Genomic DNA, 17,224 nt, shown 5'->3' with positions numbered 1-17,224 from the left:
CACTTTGGTAGTTACATTAAAAATTATTGGTAAGTGGAAATATTATTTTATACAAAATAAATAAATATCACCCAAAAGTGGTTGGTTAAAAGCAACAGTTTAAAGAGAAACTTTAAATACTTAGAGCAGAGCCACAAGGAATTGTGTATAACTGCAGGTGCATAAAGTTACCCTTAGTGAATAAAACACCAAACAGTATTGCTGTAATATAGTTGTAATTTATTTCTACAAAATAAACTTATTTTTCCACTTGATCACTGAAAATGAGCCAAGTGGAAAAATTCTTACAGCACAATAAAGGAGAAGCTAAGCATCGAGTAGCCAAAAACAATCACGATGGCACAAGTCATAAACAACAAGATGAAGTCATAGTAGAGTTAACACTACTGTGTCAGAAATGAAAGATCTCTTGAGTATTCTAACAACTTATACATGTACAGGGTTAACATATTTTTTTTTTTAATAGAAGTATACCTGATTGAGATATGAGTATCCATAATCAAACTGATCCAGTCCTGAAACAATGTTGATAAAAGCTCCAAATAAAAACAGTCCATTTCAGTTTTACTGGATTTGAACCTACAGTATCACAGAACAGCTAATTGCCAGTGATGCTAACTACTTAATCTAACCAGCAAGCAAGCTTGAGAAGATATAACTAAATAGAATAAAACAGAAATTTAAGTTATTTACTTTCAGAATCAAGGGCATAATATGCTGCAATTCCATGAACCATTAATCGTTCAAAACCAGAAAGAGGAGGTGAGATAAAAGTATCCTGCGGTGATGCTTCAAAATGTTCAATGATTGTGTTTTCAAGATACTCAACCATACCCTGAAACATTATTATATAAAGCATTTTAAAAAGATAATTCTAGTCAGTATTAAATTAAAAAAAACATAAAATTATACAACTACATGAAAAAATGTAAATGAAAAAAATTCGCATTAAATTCTGTTTATAATATTATATTATATTTAAAGTCATATTACTGACAAATTTGTAGGTACACAGTGCAAAAATGTGTGATTTAACCATTTAAAATAAATCTATTAACAACATATCCTACCCTACTAAACGGCATTTGCATGTGTGTCTGTGTGTGCATCCCTCTTAGCTTAGCATTGGAATGTACCGATCACTAGCAGAAAATCTTGATTATAATCTTGATTATTATATATTGATATACCGTATATATGCAAAATGTCAAATATCAAAGTTTTGGGAGAATTTAGTACTTTTAACCAATCTGAATTTTCAGATGAAAATCACAAATATCTCGAAAACAGTCAGTCCTAGCGCTCTGAAAAAATGTTTCAACCCCCCTCAATGACACCCATCTGCTCCCATTGGTACCTGTCAGATGATATTTTCAATTGCCCTGGGGCACCGTTTGGGGAGGGGTGTGATGGGGTGCCACTGTAATATCTTGAGAACCATTCATCTAAATTTTCACGATTCAAATGGCGTACGTATCAGCAGGTTAAGCGCTAACTGTTTAATGCATCAGGTACACTCTTGATCAACCAGATCTTGGTTATCTGGAAATTAAATCGTTTAGCCCTATGTTTTGATTGCATTCACCCACCGTAAAATGTACCGATCTGATCTTTCGCTAAGTATGATCAAACCTGTACGCTAGTGCAGCTGTTAAGTATAAATTTATGAAGACTAAAAAGTAAAAAATATGTAAAAACATCTTTAAAACACCACTCTTAAATTAAATGCACTAAAATGTAAAAAAATAATTTTAGGATGGTATCTCAGAATGGATTTGAAAACAAGCTTTGATGGTGTTATATAAGATTATGTGAACGTCATAGCTTCAAATTAAAAATTTGATATTTTTGCCAATTATTTCTTATGCGTGATTGCACCCAATCTTTAGGCCATTCATCAAGCACAAGAAAAAATAGGCAAAAACATCAAATTTTTAATTTGAAGCTAATGACTTTCAAATAATCTTACATATCACCTCAAAGCTTGTTGTCAAATACAGTCTGAGATACCGCCCTAAAATTATTTTTTACCTTTTAGTGTGGTTAATTTAAGAGTGGCGTTTTAAACATTTTTTTACACATTTTTTATTTATTTATGTGATTTTTTTTCTTTATAAAACAATGAACTATAACCAAAAAGTAGGCACTAGAATGTACCGATCACTACCGGAAAACCCCGATTTGATAGTATTAATTTCTAATTTAACATTTATTACATCAATTTTCATCATTCAAAAAAAAAAATTATACACAAAAGGTAATCAATTCTGACACCTAATAATCCCATTCCAAGATGCCGCTCACCAGGGCAATGTCATAGGCACATTCTGCAGCTAATTTTATAATATAACAAAATATCCTTTCAAATCTTTTGACAGCTACGATACAGTCTCTTTTTCAATGGTGTTGCAGATGACAGTTGTAAATAGTGCTAGTATTTAAGTGTTTAGAAAAACTGTTCTATATGTAGTCAAATAGTACATTTGACTGTTTTGTATGTTTTTAATAGGCTGTTTTTGATAAATTTGGTGTTTTTATAAATTTAATTTGTTCAAGCAAGTAACGTTCACATAACACTTATGCTTACAAACTGTGATTAATATCTTCATATGTTTTCCCATACATACAGAACAAATTGTAAAGACTGATTTTGACATGTGTTGTGATTATGTGATACACATTCTTTAATTTTGTTGCTGAATATTCATCCAGATTGCTTGATGTAGTATTAAGTGTACTCACAGAAGTTAAGTTTCTATAACCCTGAGTAGATGTGTTTATCATTACATGCTTAATCAGTAAGTGTGATCCTGAATACGAATAATGTAATAAACTTCTCAACTTTTCATAGTAAACATTCAGAACATTTTCTAATCTTAATGAAAAAACCATCAAACTTAGCAGGTTTATAAGTAAACCATAATTAATTTAATGTATAACAAAAAAAATAATAATACAAAAGCAGAATTTTAGAATGTATTTTAGACCAAAGGTTTTTGGTAATGAAAAAATACTATTTTTTTTTATAAAAGTTAATCATACATGAAGTACACAAATAAAATACTCTGGACATGACAGGATTATATTGACTCTGGATCAATGAAAAGTCTGAATTAATCAGTTTAACATCCTAATTTTTATTTACAATTACAATATTCAAATCCTTTGCTAATCTTCGTCTTCCTCTGTTGTTTTAATCATTTATATATCTCTTTTTACCAAATCAAGCAAATCTAGATGTCAAAAACACAACTCACCAACCTTAATTCATTTCGTTATAAGTTTTTGCTGTAGATTTCTTTTCTTTTATATTTGCCTTAAGATCAATTCATTTCAAATTTTATTACCTATATAATTTTCAACATCTTCCCATAATACCACATTCAAAAAGCCTTTATTCTTTTCTTCTTGTCCACACTTCACTACCATAAAACATTATACTCCACACAAAAATTATGCCAAATTTCTATCCATTTATTATTAATAAATAAAAATAATTCTTACTAATAAAATAATTCTAATTCTTACTAAATTTTTATTTAATTCTTACTTTATATTTGATACTAACAGTTAGTTTTTTACATGACAACTTTCATTGCTTATACCTGCTTTTGATATCTTCCCTACTTTGTAACTTGGTATCATCTACATAGTAAAGGAGACATTAAAACTAAACTATAAAAAAAATTTATCTGTAAGAATGAAATAAGTTTCTTTTGTAAGACTTTGTAAGACAAAGTATAAATAACATTTTAATTTTATGAAAATAAAAAGGGTAACGAAAAAAACATTAACTCTACACAAATAAACTGAAAATTAAGATTTTGAAAGCAACGATAGCAAATTTAACCCTTTTAATGTTGAGCACTGAAGTACTGAATTATCCATCCAAGTCTAGTTCACTGTTTTAACATTAACCTGTTCCAACCACCTGCATTTGGCCAGTATTTATAACAATTTTTAAAAAAATTATTTATAAATCTCTTTTTGAAGTATTACCATAATTTTAAAGGTATATTTAAAATTTGTAGTTTGTTTAAAATAATATACAGACTTTAATTCCATTTTCATATTTATAAAATGTCAGATATACTGCATGATATTTTCAAACAATTTATAAAAAAAAACCGCAAAATACACAACAGGAAGCTCAACACTGTTTGGGTCTTGGAAATAACATCATATGATGCATATTTTCAGCAAGGCTGTTCAGGTTCTTTTAGTTTGAATTTTTTTTAATAAAATGAGATTTTAGTGTAATGTATTAAAAATAAATTTGTTATAACATAAATTATTTATGAACATATTCTTCTACATTAACCAAAACAATAGAATAAATTTTAAGTCATGTTTTAAATAATCTACAGGTATTGAGGATTATTTATTTACTTATTACAACATAATTGGGCATAGTGCTATTAAACATTATTCTAGAATAAACAAGTATTGAGGAGAATATAAAATAAGATAAATAAAGCATTTTTTAATCAAACATCAGAGGATTCTAATTGTATAAACTGAGTTTAAAATAGAAAGATCAACTGTTGCAAATTAACTGCCTAACTTTGCTCATTATAAGAGGCTTGTTTAATTGAACAAATACATATCTGCAACATGCAGTAGGTCAATACTGTTGTATTATGCAATTATAATACCATTATTTTAGTTTTTCCCCCGTGTATTTAAAAATGTAGAATCCTTATTTAAATTAAAATCTGGACTCTTAATAATCAGAGTAGAGAAATAATTGGCATAATTTTGTAAGTTTAAGAACAAAACCAATGAACAACCATCAAATATTTCAATGACATTTACTAGAGAATAACTATTCAAGTCACAGGAATATTAATGGCAGATTTTGAGAATTATCAGTTATTAAATGTTAGATATATAATTTACAGTATAACATTATATACTGTTGCATTAGATATCAAACAGGATAGTCCACTGAAGTATAAACCCTACAATGACAGTACAAAATAGCAGTATAATTTGTAAGGGTATAAGTAATGCATAAATAAAACTGTATGAAATAGACCAAAATGTAATTTACACATTATATGTAATGTAACAAACGTTGACAGTAAAAAAACTCAAACAGGTAAAGAGATGGGAATTTTCTGTGGATGAACAATACAAGCAGAGCTACAAAATAAGTAATGTGCTTCCTGACAGTTGCAATATTTGGAAATTTTACTTAATTACGTTCTGAAACTTAAAAATGAGTATTTTAACTCTTCTTAATTACTGCTTGTTTTCAACACTGAAACAAACAAGAAAAAAAATTTCTTTTCAGTTAAGAGAAAGAAATCGATTAACTTTTGCATGGAACAGATAGATCTACCCATATTCATTATGGCTGTTCTTCATCCAGTTCTAACTAGTCGTTTTCTATATTATATTTTCACCTAGTATATTTAATTTAAATAGAAGTTAAAACATGTTTTATTTAAAATTCTAAGAGACCAACAGTAGGAGATAAGGAGGAAAAACTGATACAATTCTATGCAACTGATGTGTCGATCACATAAATGGGAACTACATCAATAAGTTGATCTAGCTGGCTTCCAAAGGTTTAAAACTAATCTAACTAGATGGAAAATTTATACTTACAAGTGGTAAATCCCTGTTTTCAAACATAGCCATCTGAGTGTCACTTAAATTATTAAATGCATCTTCACCAGATATGTAATCGTTAGTCGAAGCTCTCTTAATTTTCTTATTTTTTGTATTCTTTTTCTTTTGTTTTCTGCGCTTCTTGGAAGGCTCTTGTAGTAATGCATTCTGGACTTCTTCTGAACATTGCATGAAATTGTTCCAAACCTGTAATTTGTTTTTTGGTATTAACCATAATAAATATTGGTTATAAAATAATGTCAAATAATCACGAGTGGCGAAACCATTACAATATTTTAAGAAAAATTCCATTTTAATTCATGAGTAAACAATTTGGTTTCCATATAATTCAACTTTACATGGAACTAGCAGTTAATGATGTTAAAGAACAATTTAGATTCGGAGTAACAGTACAAGCGAAACGAGCCTTCAGTAAGAAATATAATTTGTTTACATCAAAAATTAATTTAAATGTCAGGAAAAGATTTTTGAAAGTATATGTTTGGAATGTCGCTTTTATATGGAAGTGAAACTTGGACAATCGGAGTATCTGAGAAATGGGTATACTGAAATGAAACGACTAGCACTAGATAGGGAATCTTGGAGAGCTGCATCAAACCAGTCAAATGACTGAAGACAAAAAAAAAAATAAATAATAATTCAACTGAACAGTACGTTAAATACTTTTTTCAGTTCAGTTTTCTTATAAAGACAATGAGGCTAATTCTTCTCATAAGATACAATCTCAAACAGGACTAGCCAGCAGAACATTTATATCCACACTAACAGGTACACATGTACCATATATCATGTGCATATGCACAGTAATAGTGGTAGTAGAATAGGCGACTCCACAAGCTGCCTATAATTATTTATTTCTATTTGATATAGTCAATGTAATCCTTTATAAGCAACCATAAAATATTCATTACAAAGGAAAAAATGTATCTTTGAACAATTATACTTGCAAACAATTTCATGGTTTATACCATATTAAAACTTGTTCTTTTATGCATTATATACGAGGAATGTTCAATAATTAACGAGATAAATTGATGTAGAGAAAAAACAGTTCTTTCAATGAAAATGAAACTTTTTGAGGGTCAAGTTGGCAACCTTGGGGACACATTTAATCAAAATTAATCTAAACATACCCTTTTTTACTGATTTCAGAAGGTCAGCTCTGTTTGAAATGTGCATGCTGGAAGGGCAATGTTCAGTGGTAAGATCTTTGCTATCAGAAGGTGTAGAACCGGCGGTAATTTACTCAAGGATGTTGAAACAGTATGGTGAGAAGTGTTTAAACCACAGTAACATATATAAGTGGGTGGAACAGTTTAATTCAGATGGAACAAGTGCGACTGATTTCCATCGCTCTGGAAGACCAGTTGGAAGTCTCGACTACTGCACTGCAAAGTCGCATAAATGATCTTACTTGTGAAGACAGGTAAGTCAAAATTTCCCAAATTGCTAGTTTATTTAATATTAACGTTGGTACCATGCATTCAATCATTCATGAAATGCTGAATTATCGCAAAATGTGTTCGAGATGGGTTCCAAGACAGCTTACTCAAACCTATAAAGGCACCTGGATTCACATTTGTTCTGAGCTCAAAGAACCAAACCCGAATCCAAATGGCAATGTCTAGAGTGAAAAAATCCAGCTTAGCCCACCAAAAAATGTCAAAATTCATGCATCAGCCAGTAAACTGATGTTGATGGTCTTCTAGGACTCGCAATGCCCAATTTTTAGTGAATATTTAGAAGAATAATGTACCATAACAGTGAGTACTATTCTAACATGCTCCAATAGAAACTGAGACCTGCGATAAGGTGAAAACATCAGGGCGCTCTCTCAAAAGGTGTGATTCTCTTGCATGACAATGCGTGCCCCACATCCTCAGAAAACAGGAGAACGCTCAAGAAGTTGGGTTGTGAGGTGTTACCACATCCTCCTTACAGCTTAGACCTTGCCCCATCCAATTTTCATTTGTTTGGGCCACTCAAAAACTTTTAACATGGCAAGAGGTTCGACAACAACAAAGGGGTCAAAAAAGCAGTACACAAATGGTTCAAACAGCAAGGTAAAGATTTCTATGCAGCGGGAATCAGAAAGCTCACAGAAAGGTGGGACAAGTGTCTAAATGTTGGTGGAGACTATATTGAAAAGTAGTGCAAGTTTCATTGTCATGGAATAAATCTTTTTTTTCTCTACATCAATTTGTCTCGTTAATTACTGAACGTCCCTCATATATAATACCAATGTACTCTAAAGATAATCAAAAGTATTAGGTTTTCAACACTTTTTAGCAGAATATCAATTCGTTTAAAAAGAGTTTATATCTGTTAAATTAGTGTTTTAAAAATCTTCTGATAGTTAATTTCACTACAGTGGCCAAATTAAAGACCTGCTATTTCAGTTCCAATAAATCATAAGAAACTCTTTTTGCACCGAGGAATGGTATGATGTCTACTTAGTTTAATAGTTATAATTATATTATAATTAACAACAGAGAGGAAAAAGGGTCATGAAAGAAAAAAGTAAGCCATTGGAATCTCAGCTAACTGTTAAATAAGAGTACAGTTGCTTCACAGTGCTACTGACTAGGGAGTATAAGAGTTAAGCAGAAGTTTTGAGGTCTTAACTTTATCTTACACTTAAATGAAGAGAAAATGTAATTTTGGGCGATTCCCATCAGAAACCATTCTTCTGCAACCATTTTTCCATTCCATTGTCAATTGAAATGATGTATGTGATGTAAAAGTGTAGTGAAAACGCATGGCTAAGAGAAAAAAATTATTTTTACAAAGCATCAAAATAATTATTCCTTTAATAGCTGGTATATTGCAACCAACCATAAAATAATTTGCTTTTTAATCCTCAAAATGATAGATTATCATATTAATAATCTCTTAATGAAGTAATGGAATATTAAAACTGAATTACTAGGTAGAAAAATAGAAATACTTTTCATGTGTAGTGTTCTGTAATTCCTGCAGGTTACTGTAGGAAACGAATAATGCAGAAAAAAAACAAGTTTTAATATGGCGCAAAACTTAATTTTTTGCTTTAAGTGATTTGCAAGAAGTAAACCTAAAGAAAACTTCTCTCTGTAGAAATACTTTTAATATATGAGTTGCTGGTGTATTTATAGCAACCAGCTACCTGGTATTATTATGTTACAGTTTCTTTATGTTTTTCATTCATCATACATGTATGTTTACAATGAGGATTTTTTCTACAAGAATTTTTATCTAAAGTTTTATTAAAACTTTAGTCCTAAAATAAGCCAGAAGAGATATTGGTGTCATCTATCAAAGACAATGAATAACATTTTAAAATTGTAATCAGGTCAAGAATACATATTTTCTATTCAAATTTGAACTTATGACAAATGTAACTGTTCTGAGAAAAAATTCAGACAAGCAATAGCATTCATTAGTTAAAAGGAAGATACCAGTCATCACTGTCAAAGTACAGATTTTACAAATTAATTCATGCCACACATAGCCAGAATTCAGGTTGCTAATATATATATCCATAGGTTGAAGTATAATGTATTTTGGGTGCCATAACATAACAGTTCAAGGCAATCTATAAAAAGACACAGGGAACTATTCGTGAGAATGATCATAACCTTCCCTAAGAATAACAAGCATCCAATACCTAACTTACTTGGAAAGATGAGGCATAAATGGTGTCTCATTGCCTTCATTGAACCAAATATAACATGGTATACTAGCATACCAGAACCTATAAAGTGCACTTTATAATTATCCTCACAATGACAACTTATTTCTGTCCACCACAGGAAATGGCTGACTACTAAAGATCATTGCTCACAGATAAAAGAACTCGTGACTAGTGCCTCGTGATCAGATGATTTGTGTATGTCCCAGCCATAAGAATGATTGAGACAAATAGAGTAAAGCAACAAATTAATGTACCCTTTTGTGTGGAAAAAAATGCATTATATACAGTGTTTGTTATGTGAGGGAATATAAAAATATTTATAACTAAGTTAAAAAAAGAAAAAAAGGATGTCATCCATACTTATACAACAGACTCTGCCACCCAACTGCGTTTGATTACATGCTGTTTCTACCCAATGCATATACCCAGAAGTTTACTAATTCCTCAGTTCATTATAAGATTTGCAACACATTCTTTTCCAACACTCTATTCTATTCAAGTTGTTAGCTTTCATAATCCATTTTGTTGCCCTCCCATCGAGCTATAGACTGCTAAGTGTTGTTAAAATGTTCACATTACTGAATTATTGGTAATGAGGCCAATTTTTTTAAACAAAAAACAATACTATATCATAGGTAATCAGATAAATTTTTCTTTTGATTTTAAGCTTTTCAAGAATATAATTCTTCCATAACTAAAGTGGTTGTAAGGTTTTAATGGCTTAACAAGTGATCAATAAAAAACATTAACAATTTCACCAAGTGAATAAAAATAAATGTTTCTCTACGAATTAATTTTTATTACAAACATTATTTAAATTACTTTAGACTGTTTCAGCAGTAATAAAGGAATTTTCCAACAATATGCATTTCAATAGTGTGTATAACTGACAACAGATAGGATTAACTAGACTACCTCTAATGATTCTTCATCTTCAAACAGTACAGAAAATTTAGAGCCAGTGCTTGATGTCAGTTGAGGCTCATCATCCTCACTATCACTGCTGCTCAACTGACTTAAATAACGGTCTGTAATAAACACATATTAATTTTAATAAATCAGATTATTAGTTATACTATAAAACTACAGGAAAAAAACTAAAAAAAAAATTTTTTTTATAAAATTATGAGGCTAGCATAACAATTAAAAATTAATTAATTAATTTAATATATAATTAATGAGAACAATAAACAAGTTCTTAATGCAAGTTTTTTTTTTAACATTTTTAAAACAATCCACAGAAATTTAAAAACCTTTCTAATAGAAAGAATTTAAGCCCTTATTTTTTATTCCATTTGCCAACTTGATTACATACTAAAAACTGAATTTCTATTAGATACAAAAAATATTTTGGCTAGAAATAAATATTTAATATAGCAATATAAGATTTCCAAGTTAAAAGAATTAAACAATTTAACACTGAGAGAACCAAGAAGTGCCTACACAATCTATGAAAATAATTAATATAATATCTATTAAATTAATTAAGCCTATACATACCTATTTACACTAATCACACAAAAATGCAAAGTGTAATGAGACATCACGTCTCATACATAAACAACTTCAAACACTCAATAAAATAGTTGGGATATAGTATTTCAAAACTGTACATTTTTACATGCCAGCCCTCCCTACAATTTAATGCTTTAATAGGTGAGAAATCCATTAACATTAAGCATACTTTTATTATCTTCAATACAACTTAAATTGTATAAAACTACTACAGTACTGTTGAATTCAAAATCTTCCACCAGGACATGGTTGCAAATATCCAATAGTTTAAATAACAGGTGTTCTAGTTGAAATAAATGTTGTACTAGGATTGACAAGTGAATTTGAAGATAGGAAAAGAATTGTTAAAATTAACAAATCAAGTACCTCGATTAAAAAATATTTCTTTTTTATTTAAATAGATCATGAATTTTAAATTAACATCAGTAAAAGGTTGGGTACTTACGTATTAACGCCACCGCAGCTACAGCTTTATTTAAAAACAAAGTAGTCAATCGGATTTCGGTGGATTAACATTAAGCACCGATTTCGGTGCTATAATATTAAGGTTATATTATTAATAAGTTGTATATATTATGCATATTTAATGTTAATTATAAGAGGTTAGCAAGCGTAGGTTATATTTAGTAATATTATTTTGATATACGTACGATTTGTCATTACACAAAGTCAACATAACCTAAACAGCAGCTGTAGCTGCAGTGGCGTTAATACGTAAGTACCAAAGGTTGTGAACATATTTCTGCATTATAAGCTTTTTTTTTTTTTTAATGAGCCTGGAGACTAAGATAAACAACACATCATACACTGATAAGTAAGTCATGGCTGTCGGTATAACAATCAACCAAAATTGAAGTTGCTTGCTTGATCAGATGAACTGTGCTCATTTTTGTTTTGGTTACCATTTATCTCATTTCCTAAGCACAAGAAAGTAAGAAGAAAATTATACTTACTATTTGCTTGAACCCTGCGGCGCTTCCTTCCAGCATTCAGATTTTCTTTTGCTGGAGGGATAGAACTACTATAGTTAAGTCTGATTGAATGTCTTTCTGGCATTTGATATGGGCTTGAAAACCCAGAACTAGCTAGTGTAGCAGCAGTAGCTGCCGATAGAGGTCCATATGTTACACTCAAGTTAGTTGTGTTAACCATTTCCAAATCTGGTGGCATTATAGGGCTTTCCGATGGATTCGGTAAATACATGTCCATATTGTTTACAAGATGAACAGCTGCTATTATTTGATCCCTAAAAAAGATACCAACTACATATTAGTTTGCTAAATGTAAACCAAAACACTCTTCACAAAATGAATTTTATTTAAAAGGTGGCAACTCATGACATACCTTGTCCTTTTGTACAAATTGTTTTGCTATAAATACAAACTGGATGCAGTTATCTATCTAAGCATAAACACATCTGATGTCTTCAATTTATGAGTGATCAGGAGTTTGGGAATCTAACAACAAACTAGCATGACCCTGATTAAGATAGTAAATTGCATCACTTACAAACTGATGATTCTACAACCTCTAGAACTAAGATATGAAGTAAGGATAGAATACTAAATGAATAAAGCCATGCATAAAAACCAGTTCCTGCAGATTATTAAAGTTGAACCATGTAGGATGCAGTTTCAAGTATGTTATTAGCATTTACTAATGGCTTATGATTATAACAGTCAATCAAAAGAAATCCCTAATATAAACTGAAATATTAATATAAACTAACAGATTTGCCTGCAAATGTAAAACCTGCAAACTCTGGGCAAGTATGATGTATGGAAGAAAACCAATTTAGTTTCCCTCTTAATAGACAACAATTTAATAGTCAAAATATTCAAGACATCAACCTGCATTTGAGAGATACTGGAATTATCCGAGAACAATTTATTAAATTTTAAAACTACTATGTTTTTTATAATTCAAGTTCTGTCTTTACCAAAGATAAAAAATTCCTAATATTAAGTACAAATATCTATTTACCACTTTACTTTTACTTGCCATCAAAATTTAGGAACAACTCAATTTCAGGAAGGATTTAAAATAACTAAATAAACAAACTCAATAGAAATAAGAAAAATATTATATTATAATAAACGTACACGTTACTACTATAAATCATGTTAGAAAAAAAAAAAATTAAACAAATTTAATTAAATAAAAAAGTAATGTGACAAGAATGCGAATTTAAAGCATTCTTTAATTTCATAATTCTTATATCCCTTACCGGATGGGTACTTTTTTACAATTTCAGTTGGACCAGCACTTTTTATAATTAATTATATAAAACTACACCCTTATAAATAAAAACTTCACTCAATTCAATAACGATAAATACAATTTTATACTGAAATTATACGCACAAAAAGATATGTTTAAGATTTTAAGAGAAAATAATACTACAGTATTAATTACAGTAGTAATAATACTACTGTAGTAATTAATATTACTACAGTACATAAACAGATACTATAACTTTGATTAGTGTTTACAAAATAAAGTTCTGAGCACAAAACTTACAAAAAGCATTTTAAAAAAAAGAACTTTAACAAACAAATATTACTGCAAAGATTGGAAACAAATGTGCAATGAACAATAAATGAAGTAAACAAAAAAGCAGCTCACTCACAAAACGGTGGGTGGAGTGGAAAGTAATAACATAACATCTGTTACAAGTTAAATTTTTTCCTTGTTAAGTAGTACATGAAAAGAAAAAAGTTTCTTTACAATTCTGAATCTACCAGAGTTCATTTTAACCAGGGTATTACTGTATGTGGGTAGTATATCACATGTCAAAATATGTATAGAGTACAGCAAAACCAACTTGGGATGTGACTGTAATTCACATTGCAGCAAAACACATTAAAGAGTTAATAATTTTATTTATTGTTTTTGGTCTTCAGTCATTTGACTGGTTTGATGCAGCTCTCCAAGATTCCCAATCTAGTGCTAGTCGTTTCATTTGATTATACTCCCTTCATCCTACATCCCTAACAATTTGTTTTACATATTCCAAACGTTGCCTGCCTCCACAATTTTTTCCTTCTACCTGTCCCTCCAATATTAAAGCGACTATTCCAGGATGCCTTAATATGTGGCCGATAAGTCTGTCTCTTCTTTTAACTATACTTTTCCAAATGCTTCTTTCTTCAATTTGCCACCTTCATTTAATTTACCTCTTCATTTGTCACTTTATCCACTCATCTGATTTTTAACATTTTCTTGTACCACCACATTACAAAAGCTTCTAATCTTTTCTTCTCAGGTACTCTGATCGTCCAAGTTTCACTTCCATATAAAGCTACGCTCCAAACATATACTTTCAAAAATTTTTTCCTGATGTTAAAATTAATTTTTGATGTAAACAAATTATACTTCTGACTGAAGGCTCGTTTCGCCTGTGCTATTCGACATTTTATATCTCTCCTGCTTGGTCCATCTTTAGTAATTCTACTTCCCAAATAACAAAATCCTACCACCATAATCTTTTCTCTTCTTATTTTTACATTCAGTGATCCATCTTAAAAAGTAACAGGATAAGGAACATCCTTATTGGACTCCCTTTTTTATTACGGTTTCTTTCTTTTTTCTTCAATTATTACTGTTGCAGTGTTGTACCTGTAAATGTTAGCAATTGTCCAATCTCTATACTTGACCCTAATTTTTTTAAAATGCTAAACATTTTATTCCAGTCTACATTATTAAATGTCTTTTCTAAGTCTATAAATGCCTAGTATGTTGATTTGTTTTTCTTTAATCTTCCTTGAGTGCTAAAATTGCTTCCCTTGTCCCTATACTTTTCCTGAAACCAAATTGGTCTTCTCCTAATACTTCTTCCACTCCTCTCAATTCTTCTGTATGGAATTCTAGTTAAGATTTTTTATGCACGATTAGTTAAGCTAATTGTTCTCTATTCTTCACATTTATATGCTCCTGCCTTCTTTGATATCATGACTATAACACTCTTTTTGAAGTCTGACAGAACTTCCCCTTTTTTGTAAATATTACACACCAGTTTGTATAATCTATCAATTGCTTCCTCACCAAGACTGCGCAGTAATTCTGCAGGTATTCCATCTATTCCAGGAGCATTTCTGCCACTCAAATCTTTTAATGCTCTCTTAAATTTAGATCTCAGTATTGTTTCTCTCCTTTCATCCTCTTCGACTTCCTCTATAACACCATTTTCTAATTCATTTCCTCTGTATAACTCTTCAATATATTCCACCCACCTATCGAATTTTCCTTTCGTATTATAAATTGGTGTACCATCTTTGTGGATCGGTGTTACGAGGGTACGGTAGCCTGTGCGACCAGGGTCATGGCTTTCCTCCACCGGTGGCAGTCCTGATCGTGACTTGGTAATGTCATGCAAGACACCATGATGGAACCGGGGGGGAGGGGGTGCAGGGTTTGTCCCCTGCTCCTGCATGTACCGGAATGAAGTTGCGTTCCCCTTGTTAGGTGACCTAAACTGGTGACTTATTTGGGTGTAGGTCTGAATTTCTATGTTGCATAAAACATAATTTTGATTGGTAGGAGTGTAGCACTGATTTAACTTTAAACTTTTTCGTTTTCCGAGGCATTCACAGTCACAAACGGTGTTGTCAAATCTGTAGTAGGCGTAGGGCTCATGCTTCCATGGTATCAGTTAGTTAGTTTGAGGGAATCATGTTAGGTTGGATGTAAAGATGTCTGTTTGAGGCCTATGTGAAGGCAAAATTTGATATGTATTTATTGATGCAAATGTCTGCCGAGGCATTTACATCAGTGGCATTCAGACCAAGGCACGGCTGAGACTGTGAGATGTAATCAGTTAGAGGGTCTTAAGACGACCTCCGGTAAAGCCCCTCAGGGCTTGGTAGAGAGGGGGTGGTATGGCATCCAGTAACCACACAAGGTGGTGCCTTCCCCCTACGGGGTTGGGATGCCAAGATATGGATGGACTTCAGTTTGAGTAGTAATAATCCTTATCCTGATTCTGCTTACAGGTATTAAATAATTAAGCTTAATTTATCAGCAATAATGGTAAGGCCATTATAGCAGAGTAATGCCCAATCTCCATGTCAGAATGATAGCATCTCAGTCTTTCTTATGAAAGACCTCACTCAGTTAGAATCCTCATCAGCCTAGGTATTTATCACAAATACAAAAATCCATATCATATTCCTACACACAACAACCCAAAAAAGCTTTTGTAATGAATTAATCATTGATAAAAAAATTACTTGTTTTTCTGTAAAACAAGACTCTTAAGGTGAAAGCTACACTACTTTTATTAAGAAAAGTAACATTTCATTTACTTAAAAAAAAAAAAATATATATATATATATATAATTTTATTTGATACAATTTTTGTGACTTCTGATGCCCATGCAAAATTTCATTCAAATTGGTCAGTAAATAAAACATCTTCAGCCACATAAAAACCCCTACACAGGTATATAAACAATTTGTTTTTAACATTTTAATTTATAAAAATCCATTAACCTATTTATTTGATATAGATTTACAACATAACAAAAATCAATTGAAATAGTACATACATACCAACGATTCATGCACAAACATCTGTAAATTACCAAAATTAGCCAATTAATGAAAGCTATTTTAAAAGAAGTTTTAACTGCAGTTAGGCATACTTTTGCAAGTTTACTTCAAGTACGCAATGAATTAACAAATTACTTTCTATATACATGCAAAAAAATTTATCATAATTAGTGGTGGTAAAATTTTTTATAATTCATCAAAAACTTAGAAATAAATAATTGTTTTCAAATGAGAATTCATTATATCTTTCAGCATACAACAAAAGAGGATCTTAGTAAGGTCGGCCTGTTCATATGTTAAGCATCATCTCTTATTTGATTTCTTAATGCAAAAAATATATGTGATCATATGAAATTAATCAACAGATTAGGGAAATTTTATGATAATATTACAAACAAATCAATAATATAACAATTTTACTGAAAATCTATTCTGGAAAAAGATTACATCTATGATGATGAATGAGCCAAGCACTCTCATATGTCGTAAAATCAATGAAATCCTAATGAAACTAAGATTTACTATGCGATGCTGGAATGTAAATGCCAATGAATGAAATAGCATCACTCTTAATTGCCATCCAAACCCAATAAATTTAAAATACTCTTAGTTTGGAAAGTACTGTTTAATTTTCTGGTAATGATAAGGTAAACTCCTTGTAGAAAAAGATACAACAAATGAAAACTCAAACTGTGAAATGCGATATTAATGAGCAATTCAGAACTGCAGGAGGCCATTGTTTCCTGGTATAATCCTTTTTCATGAAAATACTCGGACTCACACTGCTTGCCAATAACATCACTCCTTGAGTTGTTTCAAAGTTCAAGAGAGGTTTTGATTCGGTAAGTT

The 17,224-nt window shown here is 30.7% G+C and overlaps 1 protein-coding gene across 2 annotated transcripts in view; it reads right to left on the bottom strand.

Moving 5' to 3' along the window:
- The window catches only part of LOC142323107 (uncharacterized), a 47,458-nt gene that overhangs the window by 16,868 nt on the left and 13,366 nt on the right, over positions 1-17,224 (bottom strand). For both annotated transcript variants that reach the window (XM_075362298.1, XM_075362297.1), the window contains exons 3-6: positions 11,779-12,071; positions 10,226-10,338; positions 5,614-5,823; positions 694-835 (exon numbers count right to left, since the gene is read on the bottom strand). In XM_075362298.1, the coding sequence (XP_075218413.1) occupies positions 694-835; positions 5,614-5,823; positions 10,226-10,338; positions 11,779-12,071 (758 nt within the window). The remainder of the gene's footprint in view (positions 1-693; positions 836-5,613; positions 5,824-10,225; positions 10,339-11,778; positions 12,072-17,224) is intronic.

The sequence above is a fragment of the Lycorma delicatula genome, chromosome 4, assembly GCF_047948215.1.
Source record: "Lycorma delicatula isolate Av1 chromosome 4, ASM4794821v1, whole genome shotgun sequence".
Classification (NCBI taxonomy): Eukaryota; Metazoa; Arthropoda; class Insecta; order Hemiptera; family Fulgoridae; genus Lycorma; species Lycorma delicatula.
This window is presented reverse-complemented; position numbering and strand designations above follow the sequence as displayed.